Source organism: Bos taurus, chromosome 14, assembly GCF_002263795.3.
Source record: "Bos taurus isolate L1 Dominette 01449 registration number 42190680 breed Hereford chromosome 14, ARS-UCD2.0, whole genome shotgun sequence".
In the NCBI taxonomy this organism is placed as follows: Eukaryota; Metazoa; Chordata; class Mammalia; order Artiodactyla; family Bovidae; genus Bos; species Bos taurus.
In genome coordinates this window covers 19,276,920-19,296,641 of record NC_037341.1, presented here as the reverse complement: position 1 = coordinate 19,296,641, position 19,722 = coordinate 19,276,920, and the positions used below count along the sequence as shown (strand labels likewise).

The window sequence follows — 19,722 nt, the reverse complement described above, 5'->3', positions numbered from 1 at the left end:
AAGAGTAGTCAGAAAGTCAGACTCATCTCAGAGGAGCTCACATTTCTAAGAATCAGAAAACTGATCATCCAAGAAGTCTTAAAAAAGGAGATCACTAACATAGAAGGATTTGACCTGTAGGAAGAGAATGTAATGCCAAATGAGTTAAAACTTGCATGCCCTGATTGGAGGGTATAAAGTATAAATGTTCCAACTGTTCTGAAGCTTTTCTTTTCACTAAACTTAATACATTATAATTTGTTGAACAGAGGCGGGCTAGCAGAAAGACTAAATGGACTGCAGAATCGAGAGAGATCCACCATTTCTTTGTGGAGACATCAGGGTCTTTCTTACCAAAAGACACTTTCAGGTAAGGCTTGCACTGGTATATGTGAGTAAAGAATATGCCAGGTAAAAGTATTTTTACATTAAAATATATACATTACTATTTTTACCCCTTTTTCTCTAGGTGCCAAAGATCTGAGTTGGAGGGTTCTATATTATATCTGTTTCTGCTTTATCTGTTTCAGTAGCTTTCTGATTGTTGTGACTGTGACCCATAGTAAGCAGTACATCTTACTGCATCTCATAATACACACACCTGAAATAGACATTCAGTAAACACTAACCTAACATTTACACATAATAACTCATACACAGACACACACCCGAAACATTCACACATATCATTCACACACACACACACACCTGAAACAGATGTTCAATAAACACTAACTTCAATAGTATCCCAAGTCCTTGTCTCACTAAATTGATGTAGAACCCTTCTAATGAGGTGTAGTATGCAGCTTAAAAGTTGCTACTTCAACTTCTCATTAAAGTGAATTAACCAGATGGTCAAGCATAGAGCTGAGAAAGTACGTTCTGGAGGTTGGACAAGAAAAATACCAAGTAAAACAAGTATGACTGGGTGCTGAGACGGAAGGGAACAGATGAGCTTTTGTTTGGCTCATCAACACCAGATAGCTTATTTGGAATCTTCCTTTTGTTTTCTTTTCTTTCATTTGAGAATAGAGGGTACTTACTGATATGATGAGTGAAAGAGAAAAGCAAAATAAAAAAACAGGCAAAAATTGTCTATTAATTGAAAACATGAATAAGACCAACTCCAATAGATTGTTCTTTTAGAAGTCTTTGTATTTAAGAATTTGGATTTTGTTTTTCTCTTTGATGAATTTCTTATTTTTCAGACCTATGAATCCTCTCCTTGATATTTGTAAGAAGTTGTGTCTTTTTCTTTACTTTTGGTACACCTCACTGTAGGTGTATATTAGGAAGAACGTCTCACTGTTTGGTGTTTTGTTTCCTTTGTGGGCTGGCAGAAGACTTTTTTTCCTTTCAATATAAAAAAGTATTTTCTCACTTCTGTATGTTTATAGCAACTGGTAAATAAGAGAAAAACTTGTAAATATTAAATAGAGGTAATTCCCTTTCTCCCCAATCCCAGGAACTGCCATGTAGTGAACAGCTGAAATTCAGGGATGGACTCATGGGGTATCTCTGTGACGAAACCCTCTGAGCCTAGAGCCTATTATACAGAGTGAAGTAAGTCGGAGAAAAACAAATATTTTTTATTAACACACATATGTGGAATCTAGAAAAATGGTACTGATGAACCTATTTGCAGGGAAGAACTGGATACGCAGAGAATGTACTTGTGGACATATTGTGGGGAAGGAAAGGGAAGTATGAATTGAGAAAGTAGCATTGACATATATACACTTGGTGAAGGCAATGGCACCCCACTCAAGTACTCATGCCTGGAAAATCCCATGGACAGAGGAGCCTGGAAGGCTGAAGTCCATGGGGTCGCTGAGGGTCGGACACGACTGAGTGACTTCACTTTCCGCATTGGAGAAGGAAATGGCAACCCACTCCAGTATTCTTGCCTGGAGAATCCCAGGGACAGGGGAGCCTGGTGGCTGACGTCTATGGGGTCGCACAGAGTCGGACACGACTGAAGCGACTTAGCAGCATATACACTAGCACGTGTAAAACAGAGAGCTAGTGGGAAGCTGCTGAATAACACAGGAAGCCCAGCCTGGTGCTCTGTGATGACCTAGAAGGGTGGGATAGGGGGAGAGAGGGAGAGGAGATATATACATATATAATTATGGCTTATTTGCGTTGTTGTACGGCAGAAACTATCACAACATTCTAAAGCAATTATCCTCCAATTAAAAAATATTTTTAAAACTGAGGTTGATTTTCCCAGTGAGGCAGTTGTTACAACGCTGAGTAACAAGATGCTCCTTGTCCTTGAGCATCATTAGCTGTGAGCACTCAGAAGTTTCATCTCCAGGGGCAGAGTGGGTCCCCTGGGCACTGCTCCTGGAGCCCTTCTCTCCCTTTGCTGTGCCCCTGAGGCACAGGAAGCGTCCAGAGTAGTGGCTCCTGTGGAGTGGGTCTCCCTCGGCCCTGCTGGGGCAAGAAGCCAGAAATCTGGCCCCTGCCTCTTTCTCACTGCTTCCCAGGGACCCCTCTAAGACTCAGGAGGCCCCTGAAACAGGGTCGTGTTCAAGACTCCCCACTTGAGTGGTCAGGACAGGAAGAAGAAATGACAGGGCCAGCATTTTCTACACAGTGATGGTGGTGTGAGCCCGAAGACCAGGGATTTTGTGTAGATGTGTGTTGTCTCCTGTGTTGTGCTGTGCTTAGTCGCTCAGTAGGGTCCGACTCCTGACCCCATAGACTGCAGTCTGCCAGGCTCCTCTGTCCTTGAGGCTTCTCCAGGCAAGAATACTGGAATAGGTTGCCATGTCCGTCTTAATTTCTTCATTGCAGTATTTTCTCATAAATAAAAAGTGTCTTGGTGTTAGTAAATGGTTGATTATTTCTGCCAAACCTAGTTAGTTGGTAAACTAAGATCCTTCAATTACTTGAAAAAAATACTTGATAGAAAATACATATGACTTGGTCTAAGTATTCTAATATTGAGAGCTTAAAGCTAGGAAAGAGAGGCATGTGGTTGGCTGTTTATTTAATTTGTCTGATTTTTGGCAGTATTGTGCCTGTTAAATTTTGGTTTCTGTGAAGACGTGGGGTTTTTGACATAATATGACAAGTTTAAAAACAATACATGTTTGTTCAGATTTATGGAATGATAATGACATGGCCTGAAACAGGTTGCAGTTTCCTAGTTCCAAGTCTTAAACTCATTTAAAATGTTTTCTTCAACTCCTTGGTCTATCTTAGTTATTTACCCTTTGCTTCAAGTGAAGGGACCCTGCCTGTGACCTGCTCAGTGTGGGTCAGCTCCAGGATGCTGAGGAGGTCTAGCTGCAGTTCTTTTTCCTAACTTCCGCTTTCCTCTGGGGTCAAGGGAGCTGCCTCTGGAGTATTTCTAGCTTCCCTCTGACCAATAAAACCAGAAAGCCGATTAGTGTCTAAGCTTTATTTTTTCCACTTTTTATATCCAAACCCACATTTAGGTACGGCAGTGGTATTTAATATTGCTCTTTGTAGTCATGGGCAAGAGGAACTCACATTAATTCTCTTTGAGTTATTTAAGTCAGGAAACAAACAATGATACCAGTTTACCCACTGTTAGAACTGTGACTTCATGTCCCAAATGACTGTAATTTCCAGTGATCATTTTAAGTGTAAGTTAGTAGAAAAGAGTTCATATGATCAAGTTATTTCATAATTATGTTAAAGTATTGATGGGACCTGAGAGAGAGAGGAAAGGATACTGACACCAAACCCAACTCTCTAGCTACTGTGTGTCAGTCCTTAGCTGTTTCTGCTTCATCTATTTTTCATCTCTTGTGAGTTTTTCTACCTAAAAACCCATGTAATGAGATTTGGTGGCACAGCAGAATTAAATGATGCTTTCAGATTCCCTGCAAGTTTATTTAATCTGTGCTTTCTCCATTTCTTTTTACACGAAAAGAAAAACAGTAATTCTACAGATTCTTTTCTCATAGATCTGAGGTTTAAAAGAATCTTTATTTCTGTTTTCTTTTGTAAATTATCCAAAAACAAGACTGCAAAGTTAGCCCATTCTAAATGAATTATATAGTGCGTAATACACATTTGCTGTTGAATTCCACATGTGGCTCAATGAATAAAAATTCATTCATAGAGTTAAATTGGGACCTCATTAATGACAAAAATTATCTGTATGTTCAAAATGCTAGTTGTGACCTTTAGAAAAGCGTTGATCTTGGCAAGGCAGCACTCCCTTTGGCTTGCTCAGGCAATTGTCGTTTTACCCTCCAGCCTAGTTCAGTATCGTGTCGGCCTTCGTCCTGATGTGAAATCTTGAGTGTGTCATCGTAACCTTTTCACCAGTCTATCTTTCCAAACTCTGTGAGCTCATTTTTACTTTCAGGGAGGTTGTAATTTCCACTTGGGACCTTGGTGCCTGAAGGAGTCTGCTTGAAAGTAGGAGTCCAGGCTTGACTGCCTGTGTCTCCCCGGAAGATGGTGAGGAAGGGGAGTGAGCCAGCCGACTTGGCGGCTCATAAGTGTTGTTGCAGGATGGTGGTCTTAGAGTGTGCGGCTGCTTATCACACAATGCTCCTAAGCTTTCCGAACACATTCTGTTACAAAATAGGAAACTTTTCAACACGTGTGCAGAATAAGTAAGTTCTTGGATTAGTAAAATGCCTTACAAAGTTTGGAAACTGCCTTTGTACTGTGACAGCGATTTACGAGGGTAGCAACTTGAGCACACCCGCTTCCATCCCCTGTGACGCTGCTCCATCTCCACCAGTATGCGGAAGTGGTCATTCCTCGGCGCTGTGTTCATGCAGCCTCACACAGCTGGTCGCCCTTCCTTCAGGGACACGCTCCTTCCTGGTCTGCCTCCTCCTGTGTACACTTTCCTCCTGTGTGACTCCTCCTCTGTGTGCAGCTTCAGCAGGTGTTTGTCAGGCTTCTGCCTTGACCTCTTCTGTTCTGTGTCCCCTTCCTGGATAATCTGGGATCTCCATTCCAACCACCGCCCCCCACTCCCAGGACTGCTGGGCAGTCTGGAAACTGCCCTGGCCCAGCACCATCACCACCGGCACCTCAGTGCCTGCACACCCAGCGGACCAGTGTGCCTGCCACCTGCTACCCCGGCCCATACACCAAGTGTCTTCCATGGGCTCTCTTTTTTTTTCCCCATGGTCTGTCTTGCACATGTTTTCAAGCCATCAAGTCCCTCAGTGCTGGTGATTCTTCCTCACAACTCTCTCAGGTCAGACCTCTTCAGCGATCCCATCTGCCACGAGCTCAGGCCCCTGTCCCCTTGTGCCTGGATTGCTGCGTCACTCCCGCCTGGTCTCCCTGTCCCTGCCTGTCTTCATTTTCAGCTTGTTGGGGTCATTATCCTAAGAGGCAAATCTGCTGTCACTTATCTGCTTTAAAACATGTCCATTGACTGCCTCTTGTGTTGGAGTAAGTGTCCATCACCGTCGGAGCCTGTGGTGTGAGCTTTCTTGGTCTGGGTCTTGGCCCACCCAACTAGTTATTTCTCACATACATACCACCCTGAGCCTGTCACAGCTGCCCTGCACCTGCCGTGTCTTTCATGATAGCCACTTGACCACCAGGCCCAGTACACTTTTCTCTGTTGGTAGTTACACTGCTGGCGTCCTGTTGTTCGGTAGGTATACCAAGTAAAGGTAAATCCTAGCTCTGCAAAGTGCCACAAGGATGTGCAGGGCTGAACCCAACCCTGAGCTGTGCCCGAGGACTCAGTAGGTGTTTATGAAGTAAATAAATGATGTCGGTGGTTTAAATTAAAAATTTTTCCATGACACCAGAGTACAGAAATGGTCCTAGCTCTGCTGAAGGAGCTGAAGGCCCTTGCAGGTCACTTGATCTGTGCCTCTTTCTTTCCTGAGAAAATTTGTCTTAGCCAAACCTTTGGTGATTTCTTCTTGAGATCCTGTGTTGCCATTGTCCACTGTTCTGGCATGAAGGCATCCTCCGAGTGCTCCCCCTCAGGCTCTCTGGTGATTGTATTCCCTGGTCTCTCCATGCATGCCCTTGGAGAGACGATAAACTTTTCTATATCATCTCATTTTAATCCTTCAGCTGATTGCTCTCCTTTGCCTCTCCTCCCTCTTAGGGTCAATTACAGTGTCCTTGGAAAGGGAATGGCACCCAAGACCGAAATACCTGCTCTTCTTTAGCAGTTGTGAATTCACTGTAATTCCTGCTGGAACGTACACTGCTCTAAGTATTGATACTGCCTGTGTGTGTGCTCAGTCATGTCCAACTCTTTTGTGACCCTATGAACTGTTGTCCATCAGGCTCTTGTCTATGGACTTTGCCAGGCAGGAATACTGGAGTGGGTTGCCATTTCCTCCTCTAGGGGATCTTCCCGACCCAGGGTTAGGGTTATGGATTGCCAGGCAGATTCTTTACCACTACACCACCTGGGAAGCTTGCCTATTTTGACCCAATTTAAAGTGGCTTAACTAAAAAAATAAAAAATAAAATGATAAAGTGGCTTAACTGATGGATTAGAAGTTCTTCACTAGAATATCCTTTATGAATAGTTCTCAGAGACTGGGAGGGGATTAGGGTTGCTATTGGAGTGAGTATCAAGAGTAACAGGGCCTTAGGGACACCCTGGATCTGTCCATACGTCAGTACACGTGTCTTTAGTTCTTTTGGCTGCAGGATTTTCAGTATGTTGGACTGCCAGTGAGTGTGCACTTTGCACAGATGCACACGCACTCTAGCCTCCCTCAGGATGGCTTAGAGAAGGTGGATATGAGCCCTGATTTCTAGAGGACTCTGCTAGTTAATAACTATCCAGAAGTAGTAATTGGCTGTTTTGTAGTTGGGTTCCTAAAATTTTTCTCAAGACATTTGTTTGCTTTATAGCTGATGTTAAATATATAAAAAATAGAGATATTTAACAGCCCTATGACCTTTTAAAAGTTGTTTTCAGTGTGATTTTTAAAATTTTTTATTTTGAGGAAATTGCTTTACAGTGTTGGGATAGTTTCTGCTGTATAATAGTGCAAATCAGTCATGATTGTACACCTATCCCTTCCTTCCTGCACCCGCCTCCTCTTCCCTCATCTGGCCCTCTAGGTCGTTGCGGAGCGCCGGCTGAGCTCCCTGCGTCATGCAGCAGCCTCTCACCGGCTGTCTGCTTTTCACAGGGCAGCGTGTATGTGTCAGTGCTGCCCCCTCAATCCGTCCCACTTTCTCCTTTCCCTACTGTGTCCACAAGTCTGTTCTATACATCTGCGTCTCCATTCCTTCCCTGCAAATAGGTTCATCAGTACTGTTTTTCTAGATTCCATCTATATGCTAACACATATATACATATAAGCAATGTTTGTTTTTCTCTTTCTGACTTCACTCCGTATCACAGGCTCTAGCTTCATCCCCCTCACTACAACTGACTCAAATTCATACTTTTTTTATGGCTGAGTAATATTCCATAGTATATATGTACCATATCTTCTTTATCCATTCACCTGTCAGTGGACATCTAGGTTGCTTCCGTGTCCTGGCTGTTGTAACTAGTGCTGCAGTAAACACTGGGATACATATGTCTTTTTGAACTGTGGTTTTCTCAGGATATATGACCAGTAGTGGGATTGCTGGGTCATATGGTAGTTTTATTCCTAGTTTTTTTTTTTTTTAAGGAATCTCCATACTGCTATCCATAGTGTCTGTATAAATTTACATTTCCACCAGCAGTGAAGGAGGGTCCCCTTTTTCCACACCCTCTCCAGTATTTATTGCTTGTGGATTTTTTGATGATAGCCATTCTGACTGCTATGAGGTGATACCTCTTTGCAGTTTTGATTTTCATTTCTCTAATAATGAATAATATTGAGTATCTTTTGAGCATCTTTTCATGAATTTATTGGCCATTTGTATGTCTTTTTTGGAGAAATGTCTAGTTAGGTCTTCTGCCCATTTTTTGAGTGGGCTGTTTGTTTTTCTGATATTGAGCTGTATGAGCTGCTTATATATTTTGGAGATTAATCTTTTGTCAGTTGTTTCATTTGCAATTATTTTCTCCCATTCTGAGAGTTGTCTTTTCATCTTGTTTATAGTTTCCTTTGCTGTGCAAAAGCTTTTAAGTTTCATTAGGTCCCATTTGTTTATTTTTGTTTTTATTTCCACTACTCTAGGAGGTGGGCAGTATGATTTTTGAACACCATTTTAAAACACTGTTAGAACACTGTTTAGAACACTGTTTTCTGAGCCAAAAATACTACCTACAATACTATGAAGGAAAGTTTTTAAACAAGGAAGTTTTTCAATAAAGAAGACCTTGCTTTGGGTGTACTCAGAGTGGAAGGGTCAGTTTGCACATCAGGTGGTCCCACACACAGCTCCTTTGGAAATCTAACCCGTACTAGACCCTGTGTCAGCTCGGGCAGCCATAACTTAGTACCATAGACTGGGTGACTTGGCTAGCAGATGTTGTTGCTCAGAGCTCTTTAGGTGAAGTTCTGAAGTCAGGGTGCTGGCAAGACCTAGTTCTAGCGAGGCTCTCTTCCTGGCTTTTAGGCAGTTGCCATCTGGCTGCGTGCTTATGCAGAGAGAGAGAGATCTGGTTCTTTAGTTTCTCTTCTTATTTTAAGGGCACTTGGGCCATCTGATGCGAAGAGCCGACTCATTGGGAAAGGCCCTGATGCTGGGAACGGTTGAAGGCAAAAGGATAAGGGGATGACAGAGGGTGAGATGGTTGGGTGGCATTACCAACTCAAAGGGCATGACTTTGAGCAGGCTCAAATAGTGAAGGACAGGGAAGCTGGTGTGCTGCTGTCCATGGGGTTGCAAAGAGTCAGACACGACTTAGAAACTGAACAGCAACAAAGGACACTAATCCTTTAGAATTGGTGCCCCAATCCTTATGACCTCATTTAAGTTAGACCCTTCCTTAGAGGCCCCGTCTCTAACTATATCCACACTGGGAGGCGAGGGGGCTTCAGTGTATGAATTTTGAGGGACCAAAGCATTCAGTCTCAAATATCCTGCCCTAGCCTTCAACAGTTCATGTTCTTCTCACATTCAAAATGCATTCATTCTATCCCAACAGCCCCCAAACCCTTAAGCCTTTCCAGCATCGGCTCTATAGTCCAGAGTTTCGTCTAGATGTCTGAATCAGATGTAGGTGAGACTTGAGGTTCGATTCCAGCCTGAGACAGAATTCCTCAATAGCTGTGAGACCATAGTCATGTGCTTCTGGATACAGTGTGGTCAGGTATAGGACAGACATTGTCTTTCCACAGGAAGAAACAGGAAGGAAGAATGCAGTGATAAGTCCCAAGCAAGCCCAGAAACTACCAAGGGTCATTCTATTAATTTTAAAGGTCAAGGAAAATCCTCTTTGGTTCAGTGTTCTGCCACCCAGGCCCCCTGGAGGACGGTGTCACCCCCACGGCTCTGTTGGGCCTCTCACCGAAGGCTCTCTGTAGAGACACCACCCCTGGGGCGGAGAAGGGCATCTTCTCCCCACAAACCCAAGATGCAGCCCTGCCCTTGGAAGCACAGAAGGGAATACCAGCCCTGCCCCGGCCTTGTGGTGAGAGTGGCAGCCCTTAGGATCTCTGGGTGGCCTTTAGGGTCATCATTCCCTTTTTTGAAGGGTGACACATATTTGCAGGCTAGCTTTTCTGTCCTGGGAAGAAGCCTCACAGCCTTCCTTCATTTCCCGTGGTCTTTGTCTCCTCTGATGCAGACTGGTAGTGTCTGTGCTCACAGAATCTCTTTACTGAGTGATCGTTTAGCTACATCGTTGGGATCCTTGTCCCAGTATGCTTTTTCATTGTTTGGCAATATGGACAGGCTGAGAATTTTACAGATCTTCAAGTTTTGCTTCTTTCTGCCTTCTGCTGTGTGCTCACAGGCGAGGAGGGAGAGCCTCGCTGTGTCTCTTCTTATAAGGGTTCTGACCCTATTCTTGAGGGCTCTGTCTTGGCATAATCACCTCCCAAAGCTGCACCTCCAGGCACCATCACGTTAGGGACCTCAATATAAAGATTTTGTGGGGACAGAAACATTCGGTCCATAGCAGTCCCCTGTCCTCCGCTGTCCATGACTTGTTCCTTACGTCTGCTTGATACCTCACCAGAATCTCCTTTAACATCTGTATTCCTAATATGTACCTCATACTTCTCCAGTCTCTGCCCACTGTCCAGTTACAAAGCTGCACCCACATTTTCAGATACTTGCTATAGCAGAAGCCTACTTCATGGTACCGAAATCTGTCTTACTCGGCTTTGGCTGCTGTACAAAATGCCGCAAACTGCAGGACTTAAACAGCAGACGTTTATTTTCTCACTGTTCTAGAGGCTGGAAGTTCAGGATTGAGGTGCCACCGTGGTCAGTTTCTAGAGAGAGCTGTCTTCGTGGCTTGGAGACGGCGGCCATCTGGGCATGTGCTCACAGGGCCTTTCCTCTCTGCTTGGCAAAGAGATACAGGAAGCTGTGGCTCTGTTCGCCCAAGGACCCTCACTAATCCTGTCACATCAGCCCCTCCCATGACCTCTTTCAACCTTAATTACTGTCTTGGAGGTCTGTCTCCAAATATAGCCACAGCGTGGGGTTAGGGCTTGCATACGTGGGTTTAGGGGGACACAGGCATGCACTCCAGAGTACTCCCTCTTCTCTGGTTTTGTATGGACTTTGCTGAGGGGTCTGTTGCTTTCCTGGAATTTCTGTATGCTTTTTCCTTACTTGAATTTCTTAAAAAATGAGACCTTCCATTGCTCATTTACCCTCTCCAGAACAGTGCAGGCTACCCCAGAGAACAGACCCTCTGACACAGCTGGTGGCCGCTCTGTGTCTCTGTGATCCCAGGGGCTGACGTGCTCTCTCCATTGTTCACATTGCTGGGGACTGTGATGGGCATCACAGCCTCTCAGGCCATGTTGTCTTGTCTGGTTCTTTTTTTTTTTTTTTTCTTTTTAAGACTTGGGTTTCAGATTTCTGTTTCATGCTTAGAATTATTGTGGCTTTTGGAAGAGAATATTTTAAACTGGGTGAAAAGGCCAAAACAAAAAAAAAAATGTAGAATCAAGAAGTGAAAGCATAATTGTTTACAGTTCAGTAAGCAGTTGTGGTTAAGAAATGTGTCTGTTCATCATTGCCAGATGACTTAAAATTTTAAGGGGGAGCATAAGTTTTACAAAGAATAATTGTGCTTTTACAGGATTAAGATGTAAATTTCCTCAGAATTCAGTTTTTAGGTATTGTAATCTAGAACTCCTAGTTAGAGCTTTATGAATTTTATTGTGAAATTATCTATGAAATGAATCTGATGGCAGCTTACAACATTTACTCAGAAACTAAAATTTTGATGTACCAAGCATTAGTAATAATATAATAATGCACTTGGGCATACCAGACCACCTTACCTGTCTCCTGAGAAACCTGTATGCAGGTAAAGAAGCAACAGTTAGAACTGGACATGGAACAAGAGACAGGTTTAAAATTGGGAAAGCAGTATGTCAAGGTTGTTTATTGTGACCCTGCAGAGTAACGTTTCTTAACTTAAATACAGAGTACATCATGAAAAATGTGGGGCTGGATGAATCACAGGTTGAAATCAAGATTGCCTGGAGAAATATCAACAGCCTCAGGTATGCAGATGATACCACTCTAATGGCAGAAGGTAAAGAGGAACTAAAGAGCCTCTTGATAAGGGTAAAAGAGGAGAGTGAAAAGGCTGGCTTGAAACTCAATGTTAAAAAAAGTTAGGATCCTGGCATCCGGTTCCAACACTTCATGGCGAACAGAAGAGGAAAAAGTGGAAGCAGTGACAGATTTTATTTTCTTGGGATCCCAAATCTTGAGGACGGTGAGTGTAGCCACGAAATTAAAAGACACTTGCTCCTTGGAAGAAAAACTAAATCTAGGCAGCAGCAGACATTACTTTGCTGACGAAGGTCCATCTAGTCAAAGCTGTCATTTTTCCAGTAGTCATGTACGGATGTGAGTTGGACCATAAAGAAGGCTTTCTAGTTGTTGTGCTGAAGATGGATCTTGAGAGACCCTTGAACTGCAAGGAGATCAAACCAGTCAATCCTAAAGGGAATCAACACTGAATATTCATTGGAAAAACTGATGCTAAAGCTGAAGCTCCAATTCTTTGGCCACCTAATGGTAAGAGCCAACTCATTGGAAAAGACCCTGATTCTGGGAAAGATTGAAGGCAAAAGGAGAAGGGGGCAGCAGTAGATGAGATGGCTGGATGGCGTCACTAACTCAATGGACATGAAATTGAACAAACTCCGGGAGATAGTGAAAGACAGAGGAGCCTGGAGTGCTGCAGCCCATGGGATTGCAGAGTCAGACACGGCTTAATGACTGAACTGCAACAACAACAGTGCAGTTAAAGACTCAGTAACTGAACACTCACAGGCCTATACTGTTGCTGGGTGTTTGAGATCATTGGTAGAATCAGGCATTGTTGTAACATCTCAAAAGAAAATATAGTACAGTTGTGTACAAATAAATACAATTCAACTTTCAGTATATATTAATGAAAATAAGCAGTGGTACAATAGAGTGAATAGATCAAATACCACTTGGATTTGATTTTTTGGACTGTAGTGTTTATTGCAGTTTATTTTGCGTCCCTTGGGTACACATCACTTCCAGTTGAGGGGAGGGAGGTCACAACCATCTTGGTCGGCAGTGAAATCAAGAACAGAAGAGAGGTCCCAAATTTCTTTACACCGATTTGTGTTGTTGGAATTCATTCAGCTCATACGTATTTCATTGGTATTTATCTAAGTACAGTGCAAAGTTAATGATTTAGTAGACAAAATTATTCCTTTTATGTGTTAAAATCTTGGTAAGTAAGAGCTACAGTGATGACATAATGGAGATAAACTACTGAACGGGAAACAACTGTGGTCAGAGCATTCACCTGGGAGATGGTGATGAAGTGCTTTCTTAAACTGAGAGTATGGCAATAATTTAAAGCTTCTTGAGAGCTGTGGAACTTGAGGGCAGAGCAGGGAGAAGTAACTGGTTACAAAAGCATTTCTAAACAGTGGACCGTTGTTTGGGTTACTCAGTGGTTGGCCCCTGAAGCGTTCAAGAACAGGAATGGCTGTCATCAAATTTACGCGGAAAGAGACAGCTCTGGAAGGCCTTGGGATCGGGCCGAGCAGTCTGGTACCAGACTGAGGAGGTCAGTTGGGGCCAGGCTGTTGTAATAACTAAGAGACATCTCAGTCTTACTAAGCCTAACACTGATATCTTGATATCACTGTTGTCCCCTGTCCCTTGCCCATCACACACACACGCCTGCTCCTCTGTCTGCACAGGAAGCCCCGATTTGCTCTACTGTCTTGCCCTCCCACCCCAGCCTGTGTGTGCACATGTGTGTTTTCATGTGTGCGTGTGTAAACACATGTGTGTACATGAGGAGTGAGGACCGAGGGAAACATGACGGGCACCTGCTGATGATTTGGCCTGATGAAGAGAAAAAGTGCCAGTTTCAGAGAATAGTAGACATGTATTTTAAAGCCAGACTCTTTATAGGTTAGCCTGTTGGAATATCTGTGAAGACAAAGAGTAATAATATGGGGAAAATCCCAAATTACTCTGTGGTCAACATTTGGATAAGTAAATGGAACAAGTTAAAGTTAATGCAACCATTATGAAAGGTATTTCATAATAAAAAATTACAGATGTTTCTGTCTCAATAGGAGGATGATTTCAATATTTCTCCCCACATAGCAATTTGGCTCACTTGCTACTTTCTTTTATAATTTTTGTTAGTTTTTTGCATAGTATTTTTATGTAGGTATTCATGAAAGTTGTCCTCACAATATATATATTAATTCATCAATGTAACCCACTGAGAAAGATTGGAATTAACATGTATTATAAATGGACTCTAGCCACCTGTATATTGCAGATAAATCAATTCAAGTATCAAATATCAAATTATATTATTTGCTTGATTGTTTTTAGACCTCTTGTTTATTTAAAAGCAAAGACTTTTTTTAGAGCAGTTAGGTGATAAAAATAAGTCTCTTATTGATGCATTCATTCAGCAGATGTTTGCCTGGAAGGCGCCTGTTTTCCCTTGTAGCGCGGAGCGTTTTGTCTGCTCAGCCCTGGTGGCGTATTTCCTGTGAGTGGTCTTCCCCAAGCCTTCCCCGCTCTGGTGCTGTGTTGCTGTCCGTACCCTCCATTTGGTCTTCGAGCTCTTCTTCCTCGGAGTTTGGTTTCTGTCAGATTACACTCTTCCTTACCAGTGTTGAAATCCTGACTGTGTCCTGCCAGTGAGAAGCCTCACTGGAGTCCATTTCTCAACCTGGTGTACCTAAAAAAAAAAAAATTGTTTTAAACAAGTCCAATGTTTTAGTATAATAAAACAGGGGTAAAAGCATCCTCAGTTTCCTGTCTTTCACTGGCATTTACCCTCAAGACACTGCTTCCAGGACTCATGAGAACACTGTTTTCTCACCTAACCCTAACCCCTGAGTCCTGCCAGTGATCCTCTCTGCCCTGAAGAAGTCATGTGAGCAGCTAACTTGTTCAGTTTTCTTACTGGTCAAAACGGGAGATTAGTATATTCCTTACCTATTTCATAGAGTTATTGTGGATCAGGTGCGAGAATATCAATAGATGTAGAAATGCCTTGGAAAGTCAGTGTTGTGACAGCGCTGTGATGACAGTGGCCGCCTCTGTTGCGCGGGTAGCAAACCAGGCCCTGCACTGTATGCTCTCCGTGTCTCTCGGTGTTTGCAGTGTTCTAGACAATAGCTGATACCATCTCCATTCTAAAAGGAGGGTTCTCATGAGAAAGATAAGTGTAGATAAGGCAGTTGAGGGTTTCTGAGGGAAGGAACACTGCCTGTGGCTGGGATTCAGGAAACACTTCCTTGACAACATAGATAGAAGCTTCGACCGAGTCTCAACAGGGCTTATGAAAAACTGTTGTCCCACCATCACAGAATAGCCTTTTTGTATTCCCCTCCATCTAATTGCAAAATTGGTCATTTGTAAAACCAGTATCTGCTGTGCTCGGATTGAAACTTGGATCGAATGCATAATTGGTCTTGGATTGTCCAGGCTCTGTCTCCCGCCGAGGAAGGGGAGGTTACCCTGTTTCCTTTCTCCAGAGAAAGCCGACTTCGGCTTCCCCGCTGGCCTGTGGGAGGAGCTTCACACCCCCCCACCTAGCCCCCGAGCCCCACTTGCAGCCAAGACCTGTTAGTCAGGAAGCGTCCAGTGGTAATGGTCGGATCAGGGTTCATATTTATTAGGTATTGTCAGGAGTTCTCATAAAAATCTTCAGAGAAACTGCAGTCAGTAGCAGTGTGACTCAGAATTACAGGTATTTCTACTGTCATACTATTTACATGCCTCTGTAGTGTCTGGCCTTCTGTAAAATCTGTCAGGGACTGTAGAGTTGGAGGCAGACCATTGAAAACCTAAGTCACTTTGTGATCAGCCGCACGTAACAGTGACTGGTAACCGGAGGAAGAACAGTGCTGCCTGGACAGGCGCTGGCCCTTGAACTCCAGTGGGGCAGTGGGTACTGGGGAGCACAGGCCTCAGAGCCCTGGGCAGCAGCCGCTGCCAGTGGCGGAGGATAGTGTTGGGGGTGAGCCCTGAGTGCGCATACAAGTTTTAATAATTCCTGAAATATGTCCAGAAATGTTCCTGTGGCTAGCCCTAACCCTAGGGCTTTTCTTTTTGCTGCCGGTGAACTTGACTCCGCCCACTGCTCTGCTGCCCAGTGCAGGCAAAAAATGTGTGCACCACAGTGACCCCACATATGCTGACTTCTCTTCCTGTTCGCTTGCTGAGGGTGCACTGCCTTTTACTTGGAGACGCCTGTAGTGGCAGAGCCGAGTCCGTCTTCCCTTCCTAGGCAGTGCTGTTCTTATGGTGTGTTTTTACTCCCTGCAGGGACCAGTGCAGCCTAGCATTGTGCTTGTTCATGTACCTCCCCCTCCTCAGGGTAGACGCATGCCTTAGAAACGCTTGTTCCCGGTTGTGCTCTGGGGAGGTGCTGTGACCTTACTTCATACGTGAAGTGCTGTTGGCACTCAGAGAGAGGAGAGTATGGAACAATTTGGGGAAGAGGGGAAAATGATGGAGAAAAGTGAAAGGGTTTTTTTTTTTTTTTTTTTTTTTAGAAATGGAAACGAGATTAAACTGTATATCCACAGCCTTGGCTCCGTTAAAGCCTTTCATTAACCGGTTAGCTAAAGTGGCAATGAAACTTGTATTAGTATCTATTATTAACAAGACACGTGCCAGACACTTAGGTTTTATCTCATTTAATGCATTTACTTTTTAATTAAAAAGCAGAGAGTAATAAAAGTAATAAGTAGTCACTAACTAGGATTAACAGCACATTAATCTTCTGTGTCTTCCGCTTCATGTATTTTTATAACAGTATAGCAGATAAGTTTGAAGTCTCTTGGCTTCCCATCCTGAGGCACACTCCTTTCTCTCATGATGCAGTGGTTATCACAAGTTTTCTGTGTGTTTTACTAGTCCATATTTCTGTAACTGTCTGACATTTGTGTCTGTAATGATATTTTATTGGTCTTTGTGTTTGAGAGAAATAGCATTAGGGTGTTAGGCTGCCCACGGCTTGTTTACCCCTTTTATTTACTGAGATCTCTCCCAGCTGATACACACAGATCAGGTCCACTCATGTAGCTGCCGTGGAGTCTCCTCTGTCCACCCCCTCAGCCCACCCACTGGCCACCGATTGATGCTGGGTTGGTTTCCGGCTCTTACAACACTGAGTTGTGTGGCCTTGTCTCGATCTCCGGGAGCATGTGACAGAGGCCTTGGATGCATTTCTGCTATATGGTTACAGGCTATGCACACTGTCAACTTTATTTATCTTACTTAATTCTTAAAAATATTAATCAAAGCAGGTGGCATGATCCCCATGTTACATATGAGAAAAATGAAGTGTTGAAATGCTGTGTAACTGGGCCAACTTAATAAGAGAGCCGGTGATTGAATCCAGATCAAATTCCATCCACTTCAGTCTCGAGCCCTAACTCCCATTATTCCACAGAAATCCACAACTTTTAATCTGTATGATTGTTATAGTATTTGCAGCTGGTCAGTCATACTGCATCGTTTACAAGTAGGCAATCAGAGCAGGTAATGAAGTGGAGGAGCGTGTGAGACAGGGGGACCCCGGTCATGCTCCCTTTGTTGTTGTTTTTGAAAGGGTTCAAGTTTTAGAGTAAAAACATGCTTTATGAAATGATGGGTTTGCCTTTTTTCATCTCCTTCCAGGTATAAAATCTGGTGTCTTAACTGTGAAGATTCTAGAGCTGCATGAGGAGTGCAGTGTCCACGTCGCCACGTGTAGGCAGCTGTCAGAGCTACAGGCTGACGGCCCTTCTCAGGGTGGGGCTGTGGGGGCCAGCCTGAAGGTTCTCTTCACCAAGGAGACTGCCCACTGTCTCAGGGGGCGTCCACAGGATGTTGTCCACATCTATCCTCCCTGGTGAGTGCAGTCACCAACTGTGAGTGTGTCTCAAAAGACTTTGTTATCAGGAACATTTTTATGACTTTATTATATGGTGATGCCAGGGGAAGGGAGCCAGGATTCAACATGGGTTTTATGTAACAGAAGCTCTGAACTGCCTCTCATGGCTTGTTTGTACTTCTGGCAACAAAGTTTCGATAATTTGGTGGGGGTGGAGGTCCACATCAAAATTTCTGCTTAAGGGCCATGTTTTTATAAAATCTGGCTGTTTCTGTTTTTATTTTTCTTAGAAATGTAATTTTAGTAATGGTGATTATTTTGTCGGAGGGGTAAAAATCATAAAGTAAGATGAAATAGGGGTTTAATCTTCCGGGGCATAAGTGGTCACTAGTGGATCAGAAATTATTTTTGAGGATACCGTGTTTGTTTTCTTCTGCATAGGATATTAATTTTTACCACAATAAAAAGAGGGAAAGTTTGCACAGACTTGTTTTAAGGGTTACTAAGTTAACTATCTGTTCATCTGGCTGCTCCAGGTTTTGGCTGTGGCAGGACCCTCAGTCTTCACTGTGTCACACGGGGTCTTAAGTGTTGGCATGTGGTGTCTAGTTCCCCGACCAAGGATCAAACACGAGCACCCTGCACTGGGAGCGTGGAGTCTTTACAACTGGACTGACCACCAGCGAAGTCCCTCAGGGATATTGATTTTATTGGCAGTTTTTTTTTTTTTTAATTATTTATCTGTTTATTTTTGACTGTGCTGAGTCTTCATTGCTTTGTGTGGGCTTTCTCCAGTTGCAGAGAGTGCGGGCTACTCTCTGCTTGTGGTTCATGGACTCACTGCGGTGGCTTCTCCTGTGCGTGGCTCCAGAGCACATGGGCTTCAGCACCTGTGGCGCACAGGTTCAGTTACTCAGCAGCCTGTGGGATCTGCCTGGACCAGGGGTTGAACTGGTATCCCCTGCATTTCAGGGTGCATTCCTAACCACTTGACCACCAGGAAAGCACCCCTACTGGCATTTTTTAAATTTCATTCATCAATAAATTCTTAGATTTGAATTCAGCTGGCTCAGATGGTAAAGAATCTGCCTGCAATGCCGGAGACCCAGGTTCGATCCCTGGGTGGGGAAGACCCCTTTGAGAAGGGAAAGGCAACCCACTCCAATATTCTTGCCTGGAGAATTCCATGGACAGAGGAACCTTGTGGGCTACAGTCCATGGGGTCACAAAGAGTCAGACACAACTGAGTGACTAACATTGTCATTGTCATTGTAAAGATCTTTAAGTTTAACTTCTTCCCCAGAGGAGGGATCTTTTCATTTTGTCTATAGTGAGTGAGCATTAGTCTCTAATTCAATTCTTCCAAATAGGCTGAGGATATCACAGGTAACTTGAATTGCTTTATTTAAATTTTTAATACGTTTTAAAATTGACCAATATAATACACATATAGAATCATACACAGGTTACAAGTTTATGTTTCATTAAGTTATCATGAGGTAAATACATAATTGTTGATTTGCATGGCGGGGATACGCTGCTGTGCTTTTCCATAAGGTGACTGAAGATAAATGATAATAAATACTCCATTTTGAACCAGACTATTTCTACATGTTTTTCTCTGTGACATAAAACATAATTATAACTGTGTGGTTCAGGGGCTTCGACTTCACACAGTAATTTTGAAAATTCTGTGAAGAATTAGGAAGTAATCTTGGTGAGTATTTTAGGTAACAGAGCATTGAGTTCAACACTGCTTACTGAGGTGACACATTTAGGGTAAGCTAAGTGAAGTCCTAGGGATAAAGTGTTCTGTGGATTTGTTCTGAAAGAGGAAGACTTACTGAGGTCAGCAGATACTGCCCTTTTTCTGTCTTGAGCAAGGTTGATTTCTTTCAGAGAAACTACACATCAGTCATTTTGATCCAGCAACACAGGCAGCTCCTGGCACGGGCACAAGTGCTGTGAAGGCCTGTTAGAAACATTATGGTTCCAGCACTAAGCTTTTGGTTAAATATTATACATTAATGAATGAATGGAATGCTTCATGTCTAATGTGGCCTCCCAGTTGGCCCACGTGTACTCTTTATCATAAAAATAAAGATTGGAAAAGCAAAAAAGTTTCCTTGTTTTAAAAATGTGTCTGCTTTCTGGCCGTGGTCTTCCAGAGGTGGGCTGTTAGCGCAAAGCACAGCCCCGGAGCTCCTGGGTGGAGAAAGTGCAGCCAGTGTCGCTGCCCGGCTCTCCTGGTGTGTCTCCCTCTTGGAACACTCCATGTAGCACACGAGTTCTGTCAGATAAACAGACACATCGTGACC

The 19,722-nt window shown here is 43.5% G+C and overlaps 1 protein-coding gene across 3 annotated transcripts in view; it reads left to right on the top strand.

The window, feature by feature from the left end:
- SPIDR (scaffold protein involved in DNA repair) overlaps window positions 1-19,722 on the top strand; it is a 275,881-nt gene that overhangs the window by 109,558 nt on the left and 146,601 nt on the right. For all 3 annotated transcript variants that reach the window (XM_025001813.2, XM_025001816.2, XM_025001815.2), the window contains 2 exons: window positions 249-349; window positions 17,209-17,422. In XM_025001813.2, coding sequence (XP_024857581.1) covers window positions 249-349; window positions 17,209-17,422 — 315 coding nt within the window. The remainder of the gene's footprint in view (window positions 1-248; window positions 350-17,208; window positions 17,423-19,722) is intronic.